We start from the raw sequence: 15531 nt of genomic DNA on the forward strand, positions 1-15531 counted from the left end.
TGGCGCAGCACGCTCTGAACCACCGCCGTGTCGGCTGAACTGCATACGGTCGCACATTCCTGCCGCTGAGCTGACCGGGGCCCCGGTCAGCTCACCGGGGCCCCGGGGCCCCGCGGGGGTGGTGACATTTGAGCCACCCGGGCCTCCCGGCGGGTGGGGGGGGGGGGCGGAGGGAGGGGACCACTGTCACCCTACACTCCGTCCACGTGGCATTGCTGACCCAGCCCTCCCCCACAGGCGCGCGGTGGAAGCGCTTCCAGCCGCTGAAGAAACTTCAGAGGATGTTCCGGCGTAAGAGCAAAACCAAAGAGGATGGCGAGTTTCCGGACCCAGCGCCGCTCTCAGCTGGTCAGATGCCGCCGGCGGGTCTGCGGAGGTAACTGCTCGGTCCGAGGGGGAGGGGAGGGTCGCTGATCGGCGAGACTGCTGGCCGCCGGCCAAAATCAGACTGTGGTGGGTACACCCTGACATCTAGCGGTCGGTGGTAGAACATCAGCTTCAGTTCTTTGCCGGGTGGTGTTTGTGGATGTGGTGAAGTCAGAAGTTCTGCCTAGAATACTAAATAGAGGACAGAGATAGTAGGAAAACAATGATCCTGGTGAGAAAGTGCCTTGTTTTTGTTCACTACTTTCGAGATACTGTACGAACTTTGCGAATTTTACTTAATTGGGTGGACGTGGAGGATGTTACTTGCATGCTGATTGCTGGCGAGGTTTCCCAGCATAAAGAAGGCTATGGTTCGGCGCTCGCTAGCTGCTCTTGCCAAGCTAGTTTGAGGTCAGTGACAGCGGACGGGTTACGGGCCAGATAAATATCGGTGTGGACAGCGTCCTACGTTGAAACGGTCGTACCCTAAATTCTGCTGTCAGCCCGACCTTCATGGCCGCCCGGTAGAGGTCAGGACGTGTGCAACAGCCCTCCTTTGCTTCTTGCTTGGCGCTTGTGGATGAAATACTTTACTCAAGCAGGTACCATCTATGTTTTATATTGGAATGAGCTGGAGGGTGTTTGATTATAAATCGCCGAAGATTTTAAAGCGCTGCCCCACCGGTCCTGTCGGGTGGCTCTGCCCTCCTGACGCCCCTCCCCTCTCTGCAGGCCATCCCGGCGCGGCTCTCCACCGCTCCAGTCGCGTCTCAGCATGTCTCACGACTCCATCTTCCAGTCAGAGACAGCCGGCGCCCAGGGACCCGAGATGGGCTCGGCGCTGTCCATTCCTTCCGTCCCCGGCGCCAGCGGTCAGCTGACGGTGAGTACCGCTGTGTGTGTCTCGCTCCCTTCCTCTCTCTGCGTCTCGGCGCTGTCCATCCTCTCTGTCCCCGGGGCCAGCGGTCAGCTGACGGTAAGTACCGCTTTATTCCCCCTATCTCCCTTTCTCAACCCTCTCCTCCATCCAACCTGTGACCTTAGCGGGTGACACTTCTAACGGGTGTCTCCCAGACACCGTGTCATTCCTCTCGTTGCCTCTGTCTCTTCTCCCTGCCCCCCCCCTCTCTCGTCCTCTCCTTCTCTCCCCACCTCTCTCGGCCCTCTCCTCAACAGCCCTCATCGCCAGTGGATGGCCGAATGTCTGCTTTTGGCTCTACCAGTCTTTCCTCTTCATCTTGTGTGTAGTGTGTCGTACCTGACCTGTTGCTGTCACCGACACGACGGCCGAACAGCTAAGGTGGCGCCACCACCAGAGCGATACCGCCGCTAGAGCCATCTACCGACGATTTAGTGAAGTTTGAGGGCCGGGCCGCTCGCGATTTGCAGTCGTTCTCGTTGCTAGTTAGTGGATTTGTAGAGCGGCAAGCTCTGATATAATACCGTAATTATTTGACTGTAATGCTTGCTTCATCCTTCTCCTCATTCTGGCATTGATCAGACTTGAATCAGGCATCTGGTAGTTGATCTCCGTTGGGATGTCTCGATTGCCTTTCGACACACATTTCGTATATCTATGCCACGTAAGCTTTCTGATAAAAAGAGTCTTTCGCAAACTCGCGACGATATCCAGATCCTTCGTTTTATTCTCCATTTCGTTTTATCTGCAGTCTTGTGCTTTATTTGGTCTCAAGCACGAGATTACGTCCTTCATAAATAGCTCGTGCAAAGGTCATGGGCGCCGCTTGCATGTAAGCCCCACCATGAATCACAGTTTTATGGTGATAGACTCAATAACATCGGAACTCGAGCCCCTCTGAACCAGCGATATGGGAACATAGACCGCTGCATTAGTCTACCACACTGAATATGTTTCTGGCCATGTTCTAGCAGCACCCTTTATCCTTGACTGGTGAGCCCTTTTCTATCTGCTTTGCGATCAATAAACGGTGGGATTCTATTCATCGATAATTAGCCTCCGCATATGCCGTGCTACTTTTATTGACGCCGTTCAAGGTTTGGCATTATTTATCGGTACGTTTGGCATTACAATATCGGCAGTGAATCTTGCAGAACATTCGAGCTCGTCGATATCTGAGTCTGACCGATCCTTTGAATGCCTTACCTACCAGGTGGACGCTCCCATGGCCATCACTCAGCCGCCCTGGCTTTTCCGAAGGGCTGCGCCTGCTATTTGAGATGAAATATGGCCATTTTATGTTACGACTGACGCGATTCATGGAGTATCGCCGTTCAAGAGCGCTGTAACTATTTATAGCATGGGCTCGGGCTGCTCTTTTCTGTACTTCCCACCAGATATCCCAGTCCTCTCTAGAAGACGTGAGAATGCTGTGATGCTTGCACATATGTTCTATTCTACCTATAGCTGTGATATCTATAGCTGTGATAAGCTCAGTTTTAACAAGAACTCACGGCCTCTCAAATCTCGGTATGACCTCAGCGTCCCAACTGGAGCAGCGCTCCGTCCGTTCCGCCGCCACCGCCACCCAGGTCGCGCGCTGACAGAGCTGACACGCCGCTTATTTGCATTTGCACGGCCCCGGCGTAACAGAGGCCGTCCCGACGGGGCGGGCCGGGCCGTAGCTACGGAGGCGGCGCTGACCTGACCTCACTGGAAACTGGGATTTAGGATGGTGGAGGTCGGTGGTTCCCGCGCCGGTCAGGGTTCGAGGTGTTGTCGGAACTCAGGGCGGGGTCTCGAGCAGTCGGGGGTCAAACAGAACCAACTTCTACTAAACTGACCGGCCCTGGCAGCCTCGGTGACTCAGGGCTGCGCCGGGCGGCCCGCCGGCGCCGCCACCGCCCCTGCCGCCGCTGTCGGACGACACACATCGATCTGGCCAAAGGGCTCCACGGCGCCGACTGGACGCCGGCCAGTCGGTTCGGCGACGCCGGCGGCGGTCGTGTCGCTCGCGACAACAACGCACCGACGGTTGTGGTGACAGCTGTGGTGGTGGTGGGTGTGGGTGGGGCCGCGAGCGGTGAGTCCGCCTCCTTCCCGGAGTCGTGCGCAGGCGGCCGGAGGACCGGCGGGGGAAGGTCTGAACTCCGGAGTTTGGTGCAGATTTGACAAGTTCACTCGGTGATGTGTGATTGGAGGACGAAGAACGGTTCGCGTACGCGTCGTTGCACAAACTGCGTTGGTCGGGGCGTGGCCCGGAGGCCGGACAAAGGCTGAAGGACTGATCGGCGCCCAGTGTGACGGTTTTCTGGGGTCAGCGGATCGTGACTGGATGACGGCGACTGACAGACTGAAGGTCAGCTCAGTGTCTACGGCTCGGAGTTGGTGGCTGTCTGAGCCTCGAACGGCTATTGTCGAAGTCGGGAGCAACAGTTAATTGTGGGCTGCAGAACCGGCCAGGAGCACGACAGTCAAGTGGCAACTACCGTCAGAGAACCACCGCCGGAACCAAGAGAGCTCATGTGAAGCGTCGGCTATTGCCAGGACCAGGACTTCTGTTCATTTGGTGTTACCGTGTGATCTAGCAGGGGCAGCGCCGCCCATAACTGGGTACTGTTTGACACCGGACACGAGCAGTGACGGCTAGTTACCGCAAGCATTGTCACTTTACCGTGGAGGCGGATAAGCTCGACCGCTGACCTGACCTTTGGATGTCCGCCGCCGCCGAGGATGGTGATCTCAGCCACCTATCACGCCACGGCGGGACTGTGATCTGGTGAAGTCATCACAACACCGACAGGGTGGTGGTCAAACAGAGGTCAGGCGCCAGGCAGAGGTCTCCAGAAGGTCTGACTCCAGCCGGAGGTCATTCTGGGGTCAGCCTGTCGCCGGCTCGGCAGCCGTTGTGCGGCAGTGTTTTTCTACCACCATGGAGGCATCGCTGGAGGACCTTCCGACTGACGAGGCGGGGTGTGTTGAGAACGAGGAGCGGCCGGAACCCACGGAGCCGAGCCCGGATCAGTCAGAGGTTAGTGCTATTGCTCACCACGTGAGCTAGGTGTGAGCTAGGGCTGAGCTCAGGCTGAGTGGGTGGGGCATCCGACCTTCGTCATGTATGCAGCCCTTTGGGCGAGGCATCTGACGTGTCTGCAACCCCTACGGACTAAGCTGTTTGAGGAAGGGCTGAACAGTCGGGCGACGATAGCTGCTACCCTGCTTAGCTACGATTAAGTCCTTTCGCGGCCTTTCACGATCGCAGTACACTGTAAAAAAAACTTACAAGCCCCTCGTAGAGGAATTCTCAGCGCAAAAATAACATTGCAGGAGCGTGTAAATTTGGCTAATTTTAGGCTAGTTGCCGAGTAACAAGCTTGTTCGACAAGGCTGTGCCTCGTATGCATACGACCACCGTGCTCCACCTAGTTTGACAACACGCACGTAACTAGCGTGGGTAGTGCGTCTACTAGGTGTCATAATAGCCCCTGCCTGGTAAGGTAACTAGCCACTGCCTACTAATCCATACCCAGTAATTGTACTAGCCCCCAAGGCTAGTAATGGTACTAGCTCAAGGCCAGTAGTGGCACTAGTTAACTAGTACCACTACTGGCCTTCGGGGTCGAGGCACTGGGTCGACGGAATTCCGTCGACGGAATTCCGTCAACCAGTGCCCCCGACTCTCGACCGCCACCCGCAAGTAAACAGACTGAGTAGCGCTGCAGCTCATTTATTCGGGCACGAGAACGAGAACGAGAACAATAACAACGCCAGGGCAATAACTATAACTTAAACAATAACAACAACAACAACTAACTAAATAATTTGCAATCAGGTTTCTTAAATAACCACAATCAAACATTTGCGATTTTTCATTAGCTTTGCACCGGCGGCAGTCGCGGGGTGAAGGTAGGCCAGGACATATGTACATGGCCCCATTCTTTACCAGAGAAGTCTGTAATGGGTGAAAAAAAAACAATATTAACATTATTATTATCATAAGGCATACCAATCTGGAAAATGATTAAATTAAAGTTGAATAAAGTGATATATTCCTGCCACAAGCTAGCGTAAGTCCCAAACATATAGCTATTCTGACTTGGATAGACGATACCGGCGCACTTCTGCCAACGACGGGCAACATTATGCGATACTATACATCTTCTAAGAAGCTCAACAACATAATAACTTTTGTTTACAAATGGACAACCCTTTTGTTGAGCACACAGCAAATGATACAAGATGCCTCACCTTCAATCAAGCCAAAGAGCAGTTGGGCAGACACACACAGTAATGGCGACGCAACACAAAATGGACGCCGGCTCCCGGATGCGGGGGGGGGACTCCTTCTGAAAGCAGCCACAGCCTCCTAGGTTGTAACATGCGACGAGGATAGCTATGAGGCACATCCTCATAGCCATCCGAAGCCGCTTACCACGCAAGCTTACCAGCACGTTTACCAGCTGCAGGCGTTCGTGACAACAAGCGGGGTTGCACACAAGGTTATCCGTTTAGTAGGTGCCAGCCGGGGCCTCGTCAGCTGAGCTAATAGCAAAATGACCTAATTGAGGGACACGCCAAAAAACTGGCCGAGAACAAGCCAACGGCGGGTAACACTGTGAGGCTGTGCGTAGTTCATTAACATTGCGCAAAATTAGGTTCCTGAACATGCTCTCGCTCGTAGGCATTTGTTCCACAAAGGGCATTGTTAACGTGCATGGCTCTGACTACTAATGTCCATATATGTTGTAACGAGGTGCAAGGGAGGCACTCGTAAAAAATGCCTTATTTCAAAATTAGCTAGTGAATTTTTTTTACAGTGTATACAGGTGCGTGGGCGGAGTTCGTGACGGCTGATCCCGACTTCACCGTCTTACTGTGTATATGGCCAGCTGTAATCCATTTCAGGTGCGTTGTAGGCTTATGAATCGTCATTTCTTTCCTTTTATATCGTGGATCTACTTTCCTGGATTGTCCCTTTGTCCTTATGTAGTAATATTTAGGAAGCCTTGTTATTTAGCAGCACTTTGCTGCCTCTGTCCTTCCATAATTGGTAATGCGGAGCTTACGCGTTGGACTCAATTTGAGCGATGCTTACGCCGTTTTCGGCTGACAGCTCCCGCAGTAGCAACCATGCTATCGTATTGTTTACTACCGACAATCTCTCAACAGTTACCACTATGCGCTCAGCTCACCATACACTGGACCAGGATGTGGCTATGTGCCGCAGTCGCGCCGGTCAGCCTCGGTGGTCCTCCGTCCGTCTAGTTCACTCGGGCCGACGTCACACCGTCCAGTCTTTGTTTGGTCGAGCCAGCCGAGGTATTTATTCAATCAATAACGGATGGAACGGATGGCGCCGCGCACCGCTGCCTGTTATACTTACACGCTACGCCGCCGCACAGTGGGCCAGGCGCTTCAAAAAAGCGGAATTAAATCAATGAGCACAGCTGCGGTGCCAAAAATGATTCGTTACAGGGTAAAATATCATGCTAAAGCCGAATCCGATATCCATTTTCAAATTTGATTGGTTACGCTAGGTCACTGACCTATGACGTCATTATTTAATTTCTGCGCTGCACATATGCCTGGGACAGGCGGGCACTATGCCGCATTGGCCGCGCGTTTGCAGTCTTTTCGTGGTTTCAAGCGTTCAAACATGTGATATGATGTTGGTCCCATGCATTAGGGTGGGTGTAAAGGTCACCTGAAGGTCAGGTCAGGTCATCGACCTTCGATGACCTCGGTTCACTTTTTCGAGTTTTACATGTTTCTGGGCTAGTTTTTGGAGCTGAATTCGAATTTAGGAACCATTTGAACATTTACGAAGTAGTTTTGGTGCCTTCGTAACATGTTACGAAGCTGTCAGAGGCGGGTTGACACCTACTACGAATACCCGGCAGGACCCATACTGGTTGACCTGACCTGAGCTGACCCGACCTGGCCTAAATGCATGAAGACATCATCTGTGATCAAAACTAACATGATATTCGTGATCGGCATCCCGAAAAATCCCTTAGCAGCCACACTATACGACGTTCTAACAGGTCCCGACTTTCGGCCATTGACCTGACCTCAGAGGTCACCATTTGACCTATGACCTTAAAACCGGGTACCGTTGGCTTCGTCTCGTGACGACCTACACGATGGTTTTTTCTGCGAGGCTCTAGCTCAATTAGGGGCCAAACGCGAGGAGGGTCGCATCCCCCTGTGCCGTCGGGGGATGCAAAACGGCCTATGCCGGCGAGGGTTAAACCCTTATTTGTCCATTTCGCGCAAAAATGCGCAAAATATTTGCATTGGGCAGCAAGCTATACACCTTGAGGAAAGTCAGGCAGCAAATATCTTCGTGTTGTTCGGTGACGTTTTCTTTATATCCTTATATAAATTCATTGCGTCGTTGCACTACCACGGTTCCGAACAGGCACTGTAAACCCCACCGCTACTAGTAAGCATGAAATAGTTCCCGGGAACTTGAGTACGAGAAACATGCGCAGAAATACCGGCTGTTTTTTTAAAGCTATTTTGTACGGAATAACTTTAATGATTTTACGCTGAGAGCTTTTGAATCGGGGGAACGGAAAATGGTACACAGCAGTCATTTCCATCTCCAGTCGGTAAGTCCTGCTTTGCGACGTTATAGCATTATCTGCCTTGACATTGGGGAAAGGAAACTTGCTTATTCGGAAACTTTGGACATTTTTACAATACTCTATCCCGTAATTACAGGAATTTCACCGAAGTTGATTTTCGACTTAATTCCGCTTTTTTGATGCGCCTGGCCCACTGTGCGCCGGATATTCTGGGAATTCCCCATAGGCGCTGCTCTTGAGTGATTAAACTCTGTTTAATTCATGTAAGAGGCTTGCCCCCTGACGAAGGTTTTGCGTCGCTACCGACATGTCCCCTCCTCCCCTCCCGCTTGCTGGCTTTGCAACATACGGACGTATCCCCGTCCACCAGAAGACACCAGTTTCAGTTCCAGCTCCCATTTCTAGGGTGTTTGTGTCGCGTCCAGTGCTCGGCCGGCTACTTTAATGCTGACTGGGCAGGGCGGTCTGAATCGATCAATATTGTGACGCGCGAGCTGAGTTCGACGACCACAGGGGTGGGACGCCCACACGTAACTAACACTAGTCGAACTCCCTTACTAGCAACTGGGCTTATGTGGAATCGCTTACGGCGTGTGCTAACTGCTGACTATAAATAGATGACTGTTGTGAACTGTTTCACAAGTGCGTACTATTGTGGTCAGTTCTGCAAATGAAAGTACCTACAGATAGACCGGCATGATGTTACATATATCAGCTGATCAATTTGCCGAAACGCACGCGAGTTTCTGTTATTGTGTACCGGAGTCCTTGCAATACCGACTCAGTGATGCAACACTCATATGCATCTACCACCACAGAGGTTGGAATTTGTAATATACGGCACGCACGGCGGTGAATCCAGCGCACGCTGTCTGCCCGGTATGTCCGCGCTGTGGTGGGGACGGGGACCAGCCGCCAGCACGGCCGGCCGCGCCACCCGTCCGGCAGTGTGGGTGGGGCGCGGGCGGCGGTGGCACTCCACCCATCGAGGGGAGTCGCCAGCACGACCGTGGCCTCACGTCCAGAGCACGAGGGAGGGGAGGGGAGGGACCGTCAGCTGCCGCCGACAGAGGCTGACGGTGGGCCAAATAGGACGGTCGGGGTCGCGCGCAGTTTGATGATTATTGATGGATTTGAGTTCCTATAGGTCTCTTTCACCCAGCGAGGCTTCTGTCGCGCTCCCTTTTGGGTCCTGGTAGTGACTGACCATTGTTTTATATAATTTGTTACTGGCTATTGGCTACTGGTTTGGGAAGGTAGGACTAGTTATATTCCGTAGTTCAGTTGTGCTCAGATCTGCTTGAGAGATTTCTGTTAATCAGCTATGCTTTCTATTCTGGTCTCTGCCTTTGTTTTGTCTACCTAGCTGTTGCCTGGCTGCTTATGCTGCCTATTTCGGTCTGTTTTATGTATCGTTGTGGTCTTTCTCTATCCTCTCTCCATGTGCTGTGCCAGCGTGGTCTGTTGTGGTCTGTCGTTATGGTCTGTCGTTATGGCCTACCCCGCTGGTACCGAACCGCTCGCCGTCCGCCGGCTGGTGTCCAGCGGAGCGGCGCGCCGCTCGGTCAGAGCTGCCGTCAGTAACGGGCCTCCGTCACTGCCGCCGCCGTCACAGCTCCAGTGCGCGCCCATCTGACAGACCTTCCGCCGTCCGACAGTCCGTCCGACCGTCTGTCCGTCTGTCTGTCCGCTCTGTGACAGTGTCGTGACGCTCACCGGTGGCTCCGTAGCGGCCCTGTCCCAGCCCGTCACATCACGTGACACACCGTCACGGGTCGTGACCGGGCCGGGCGGCGTGTCACCGGCCCGTGACGATGGTCCGTCGACTGAGCGTCGGCCGGCCGGACGGGCGGGGAGCGCGACAGAGCGACGGCGGCAGCGGTGACGGTGGCGGTGTACTGCGGACGCGCGGCGGGCGTGGACGCTGGTGGACGCTGGTGGGGTGTGTGGAATGTAGGGTGTGAAGGGGAGTGCTGATCTGTGGAGTGCTGAGCGCTAGTGAGCTCGTTGTTGCTGTGCTTCAGCACGACACCGAGCAGAGCGGAACGGTGGAGTGATTCCATACAGCACGAACGCGCTGGTACACGACAAAAGCGCTTCGTGTGCTAGCGGCTGGCGGTTTTATGAGCTCATCGCGGGCTCGAGATTCGAATGAACTGCTACTGGAGTAGCCAATCGGCTGAAAGCTGAGCTCTGAAAGCGTTTCTCTTTGTCCTCCGTGGACGGTTCTTCCCGTATGGAGTACCAAGTGAGGAACTCTTGTCAGTGTCATCACCTGACTGCTGCTCCGTGATGTGACGAGACCGTGTGCTCTCCGTGAGTGGTGTGACCCTCTCCGTGATTCGTGAGGGTATCTTCACATCCCGGAGGTCCCAGCCGACTCTCCGCCGGGCTGACCAATGAACAACATCACCACCTTCCCCGTGGATGGCGTCACGTGCGTCAACATGCGCAACACGCTGCGCACAGCGCACTTCAGCCGCGTGTTCCGCTCCGCGTCTCTTCTGCGACCCGTGAGTCACACCTGACCCCTGAGTCACAACTGACCCCTGACCTGCGACCTCGGCGGGCGGCGACGCTGGGCTCGGTTCCCTGGAATCGTGGGAAAGACGGGGAGTCAAATTACTGATATCGCATTCAGTATCGTCTTCCTACTCTGGTCGGTTTGGAATGATCTTAATTTTGTCTTGAAATTATAGAATATTTAAGTGTTCAGTTATGGAAGCTGCACTGATTGTAATTCTCTCTCTCTCTCTCTCTCTCTCTCTCTCTCTCTCTCTCTCTCTCTCCTCTCTCTCTCTCTCTCTCTCTCTCTCTCTCTCTCTCTCTCTCTCTCTCTCTCTCTCTCTCTCTCTCTCTCTCTCTCTCTCTCTCTCTCTCTCTCTCTCTCTCTCTCTCTTTCCCCTTTTTTCTCTCTCTCCCTCTCTCCCTCGTATCAGTAAGGTTCTGATTATCCCAATCATACCCGACCATTTACCATTACCATGTGAAGACATGCTTCTGTACATCAGCATATCATGTGAACCCGGCCAGCAGCCCCCGTGATACTGTTTACAGTAGATATTTGGCGACTTTCCCCGTGGTCGTCTGTTTGCTACCATGCATTGTGGTGATGCTCCGTTGCAGAACAATCTACGTTTCACTTTTATTGGACCAGACTCGTCAACCAAGTGGATCTTCAAATCCTCACCCACTGCCCCGAATTACTTTATTCTAGTTTCCTTTTTGTTGACAAACGTCTGGATGTTGACGTGTGGATGCCTGAATGTTGATGGAAAGTGCATTGCTATGCATTCATTGTAAGAGACACACAAGATGTATTCCATGATATGGTTGCCCGAATCGGCGCCGCAATGCGATGTTTTGGATACTTTGCATGCATTGAACTTATGTAGACCAGGCACGGCAGCTTTTTATAACGGCCTTTCTGAAGACAGAATCTTATTTTATCATGCAGCAATAATGGATCGATCATTTCGTTTTCCAGTTTGTCTCAGGACATGCGTCTTATTTCTGTTCTTTTTACCGTCCTTTATAAACCAAAGCCTAATCGCTCACCTTTTGAGACATATCTCTTGACAGGAAACGCATTGTCTGTCGAATTTGAGATCTTAATAGGATTGTAAATCACGATAACCTTGAAGTTTTGCTGATCTGGAATCACATTCAACATTGTCCTATCAGCTCCGGACGAACACTGAGCGCTGTTTACGCTTACCTCTACTTTGTGCTGGCCAGAGGCCCTCTCCTTGCTGTCATTATAGTTGCCTCTGACTTATGCTAGTCTGGTCCTGCCTGTCTCTGTCCCCGTTGATCTGCCTCTTCCCGCTTCCATCGTTGGTCTGGCTTCGTCTCCGCCTCTACCCTTGCTGGTCTTTGTCTTCGTCCTCTGCTGGGTCTGTCTCTTTCTCTCTCCCTGTTGGTCTGTCTCTGCCTACGACCTCTGCTAGTCTGACTTATGTCCCTGCCTCTCTCTCTCTCCTCCCTCTCTCTTTCTCCTTCCCTCTCCCTCTCCCTCATCCTCCCTCCCTCCCTCCCTCTATCTCTCTCTTTCTCCCCCTACCTCCCCCTCTCCCTCTCTCTCTCTCTCTCTCTCTCTCTCTCTCTCTCTCTCTCTCTCTCTCTCTCTCTCTCTCTCTCTCACCACCGTTCGTGCTGGAGGCGTCAGCTGTGTGACGAATTAGCCTCCGAGCCGCCACCGCCATTGCTGCCAGTGTCTGGTGGTGACGGCCCGGCCTGCCTTCTCAGCCTCAGGGAGCCACGGGACGGCATATGGGCCGGGCAGGGCCAATGGTGGGGACCCCGGGACAGAGACGTCGTTAAAGGGATTTCGAGAGGGCTGTGACGGAGGAGATAGGCTGAGCTTTGTGGAAATCGATACAGGATGTGGAACGGTGCAAAGTCGCTGATAGACTGAGCTTTGTGGAAATCGATACAAGAAGTGGAACGGTACAAAGTTGCTTTATGAAAATCTGTATGGGATTGGGACCGCGGTACAGAATCCTGTGGTTACCGATGCAGGAAAGGTAGCGCAACAAGATAGGGTATAGAGCAGGGACTGGTATCAATAGGCCGTGCTGCACAGTGCACACTGGTTACAATAGCGACTGTGTGCGCGTGATTCAGGCCCGGCGTATTTGACATTGGGAGGTCGGCATTCGGCTGGGGTGCTGCGCGATACGGTTTCCGGAGGCACCTTCCGGCGGTGGCGGTATGTGTGTTCCGGCTATGTTTTCCCAACGCAGCTATGTGCCGTGTCAACGGTGCGGTGTCACACTGGTGCCAGCCTCACACCCTGTGTTATTTGAATCAACATGGGATGCTCGCAGCCATAGACTCGCGATCCCCACCGGTGCAGGATCCAGTGTTATCTCTCGACCGCTCGCTCGCTAGGCGGCTGACTATCTGTTTGGCTGACTAGCTGACTGGCTGGTTCGCCTTCCAGTGCTCTCAGTTGTGTGTTGAGCGGGCTGCCTATTGTTTGGACATCGACGACTGTTGCACGTTCACTGTGATGTCGACTCATTGTCTCCGTTTCGCTGTGCGGTGCTGGATGACGTTTCGACAGGCTCGTTCAGAGCGACGAGTGGTGTGGGTTACATTCCCTCCGCTCCCCTGCGGGGGTTGTGACATTGATGTATTACGCCGCTCGCCCGATAAAGGTGCGCATTGGTCTCATATGACGGCCTCCGTTGATATTGAAGGTGGGGCCTTGTGAGATAATTGACGCCGGTGTTCTTATTGAGGGCGGGGCTTTGTGAGGTAACTGAAGGGACATCTGGTGTCCTGATTGAGAATATACTTTGTCAAGTAACGGAGAGGACACTTAGGGCGGGCTTGTGAAGCAAGTGAGAGGACATATTGTGTTCAACGCTCGTAGTAGGGCGGGGTTTTGTAAGGAAACCGAAGGGACATCGGATGTTCAATGCTCGTATTTCGGGCGGGGTTTTGTAAAGAAACAAGGGACATCGGGTGTCCCCAATGCTCGTATTTAGGGCGGGGCTGTGTTAGGTAACCGAAAGGACATCAGGTGTGCGACGGAGACCGTGCTGGGTGTCCCAATGTCTGACGGGCGTCATTGCCAGCTGTTGGTATTTCACCACACCAGTCATTCGTCAGCAGTTCATACTGGCCCGTCATTGGTGGCCCTGAGAGCGTCTGATAACCGATGCATAGCGGTGACCTGGATAACCGAACGCAAACAGCAGCATGCTGATGGCTGGCCCTTTTATCGACTGCTGTCAAAAACCCTGTATTGGTCGGGCATGAGTGATTTCGACCTTATGTGACAAACGATACAAAATCCATTTATGTAGGCTTTGATGTCAGTTTCACTAATGACGATGATAATTCCTCTAATCATGTTACTGTGCTGTGGTCCGGTCTTGTATGTTTGCGTGGAAGTTGCGCCACTTCAGCCTCTTTACATGCCCGTCTCACACTCCGCGGCCTCGCGGCTCTTTCCTTCCGTGTTCCGACGTACGGTGACGGATCGTTACCGCTATGTTGTTCGCTCGTGTTGTTCGCATCCTCGGCCGGCGGCGCCGCACCGTGCCGACGGTGTGACCCGGACTCTCCCACGGCCCCGCTGGGTACACGACCCTCCGAGCTCCGAGCTACGTTCCTTCGTCACACACATCAGCGCCAAGCCGTCCCGTGCTCGCCCGACTAGCGGGCACTGTCCGCCGGACACGCGGACACTGTCTGCCGGACATGCCGACACTGTACGCCGGACACGCGGACACTGTACGCCGGCTGGGGAGCCGATGTCCGCGTCCGATGGATTTCGCCCCGCGGTGGGCGGCGGCTTCCTCACCGGTGCTCAACGATTTACATCCGGTGGTTTGTTCCGGTGTCTGACGTCCCGTGCCGGCGGTCGATCGGCGGGTATCATCGGTGATTTGGGCAGCCATGCGAGGCTCGTTTCTCCGCCGACTGTTCATCTGGAAATCGGATGGTTTACCGTCAGCGGCGTTCACCGAATCTATTGTTTTTTACTGCCTCCGCGCGTTTCTGGTGGTTGTCTGAAGAGGCAGATGCCGCGTTTTCGGCGGCCCGAAACGTGACGCTCAGCTGGCGACGGGTGCGTTTAATCGGTGAAAATGCCACGCCAGCCGCCCCGCGCGCACCGACGGAGGAGGGAAAATCGGCGAAAACTGCTACAGAATTCCGCCGTATGAGCCGAATTCACGCTCCAGGAACCAGGACATCGGGACCGGCGAGTGTTTGCTGATCGCTGATGATTCCACTAGACCTGGGAAGGTTCTGATGGTAGGTAAACGCTTACCGCGTTCCGTGGTTTTCCCTGCGAAAGTTTTGGTAATCAGGCGGCGTGTTTTTACTATTTTAACGAGCGGTTCACAGCGGACTGTCACCACCTGTTGCCATCTGTCGCCGCGACTTTCCACGGCCGGTGGTGTCGGTGTCAGGCGCAGCTGTGGGCTCAGAGAGCTAGAGGAGCTCGCCGGCACATATCGAAACTATTGGAACAGAGCTGGCAGACTCAGCTGTGGGCTCCGAGAGCTGGAGAAGCTCTATGACAGGGCGGATCTTGCGGAACGGAGCTGACAGCGCAGCTGCGAGCTCCGAGAGCTGGAGGAGCCCGGTGACAGAGCGGAACTGCCAGAACGGAGTTGACTGAGCGGAGCTGCCAAAACGGAGCTGACAGAACGGAGCTAACAGCGGAGCTGCGATCTGCGAGAGCTGGAGAGGCTCCCTTACAGGGCGGAGCTACCGGAACAGAGCTGGAAGAGCGGAGTTGCTGGAGTAGAACTGCCGGAACGGAACTCTCGGTGGAGGCGGGCCGAGTGGGCTTCCAAGTGGCCCCGATACGAGCGCGGTGTTGTTTTGGGGCCGAGTTAGTGACTGGAGTGAGAGCGATATCTATCTAGGTACGTCACTGCTGGTACCGGCAAATGAGACTGACTTTCTTTGGAGGCGTAGCTCTGACTGCAGGGGCGGCACAAACTTGCTGTGCTGCTCTCCAACCAAGTGTTTTCCTGAACGTCTGGTGTTGATGATCTGGTTTTAATTATTCTGCACGTTTGTTGTGCTGAAAAGCTGTCAGGCTGATATTATCCTCTGCTTGTACTGTAGCGTGCTTGACAACATTCTTAATGGTTGTTGTCCTTGACAACTTCACTTGCGCCCTTGCTG

The 15531-nt window shown here is 53.8% G+C and overlaps 1 protein-coding gene across 3 annotated transcripts in view; it reads left to right on the forward strand.

Moving 5' to 3' along the window:
• Nucleotides 1–15531, forward strand: part of LOC122389782 (serine/arginine repetitive matrix protein 2-like) — a 70229-nt gene that overhangs the window by 34293 nt on the left and 20405 nt on the right. Inside the window, exons 4-5 of one of the 3 annotated variants that reach the window (XM_043382171.1) lie at nucleotides 238–376; nucleotides 1099–1249. In XM_043382171.1, the coding sequence (XP_043238106.1) occupies nucleotides 238–376; nucleotides 1099–1249 (290 nt within the window). Of the gene's footprint in view, nucleotides 1–237; nucleotides 377–1098; nucleotides 1250–3262; nucleotides 4317–9738; nucleotides 10389–15531 lie in introns of those variants that run through there. The other 2 variants (XM_043382174.1, XM_043382173.1) reach the window with 2 other exon arrangements.

The sequence above is a fragment of the Amphibalanus amphitrite genome, unplaced genomic scaffold (genome assembly GCF_019059575.1).
Source record: "Amphibalanus amphitrite isolate SeventyFive unplaced genomic scaffold, NRLGWU_Aamphi_draft 000371F_arrow, whole genome shotgun sequence".
Lineage (NCBI taxonomy): Eukaryota > Metazoa > Arthropoda > Thecostraca > Balanomorpha > Balanidae > Amphibalanus > Amphibalanus amphitrite.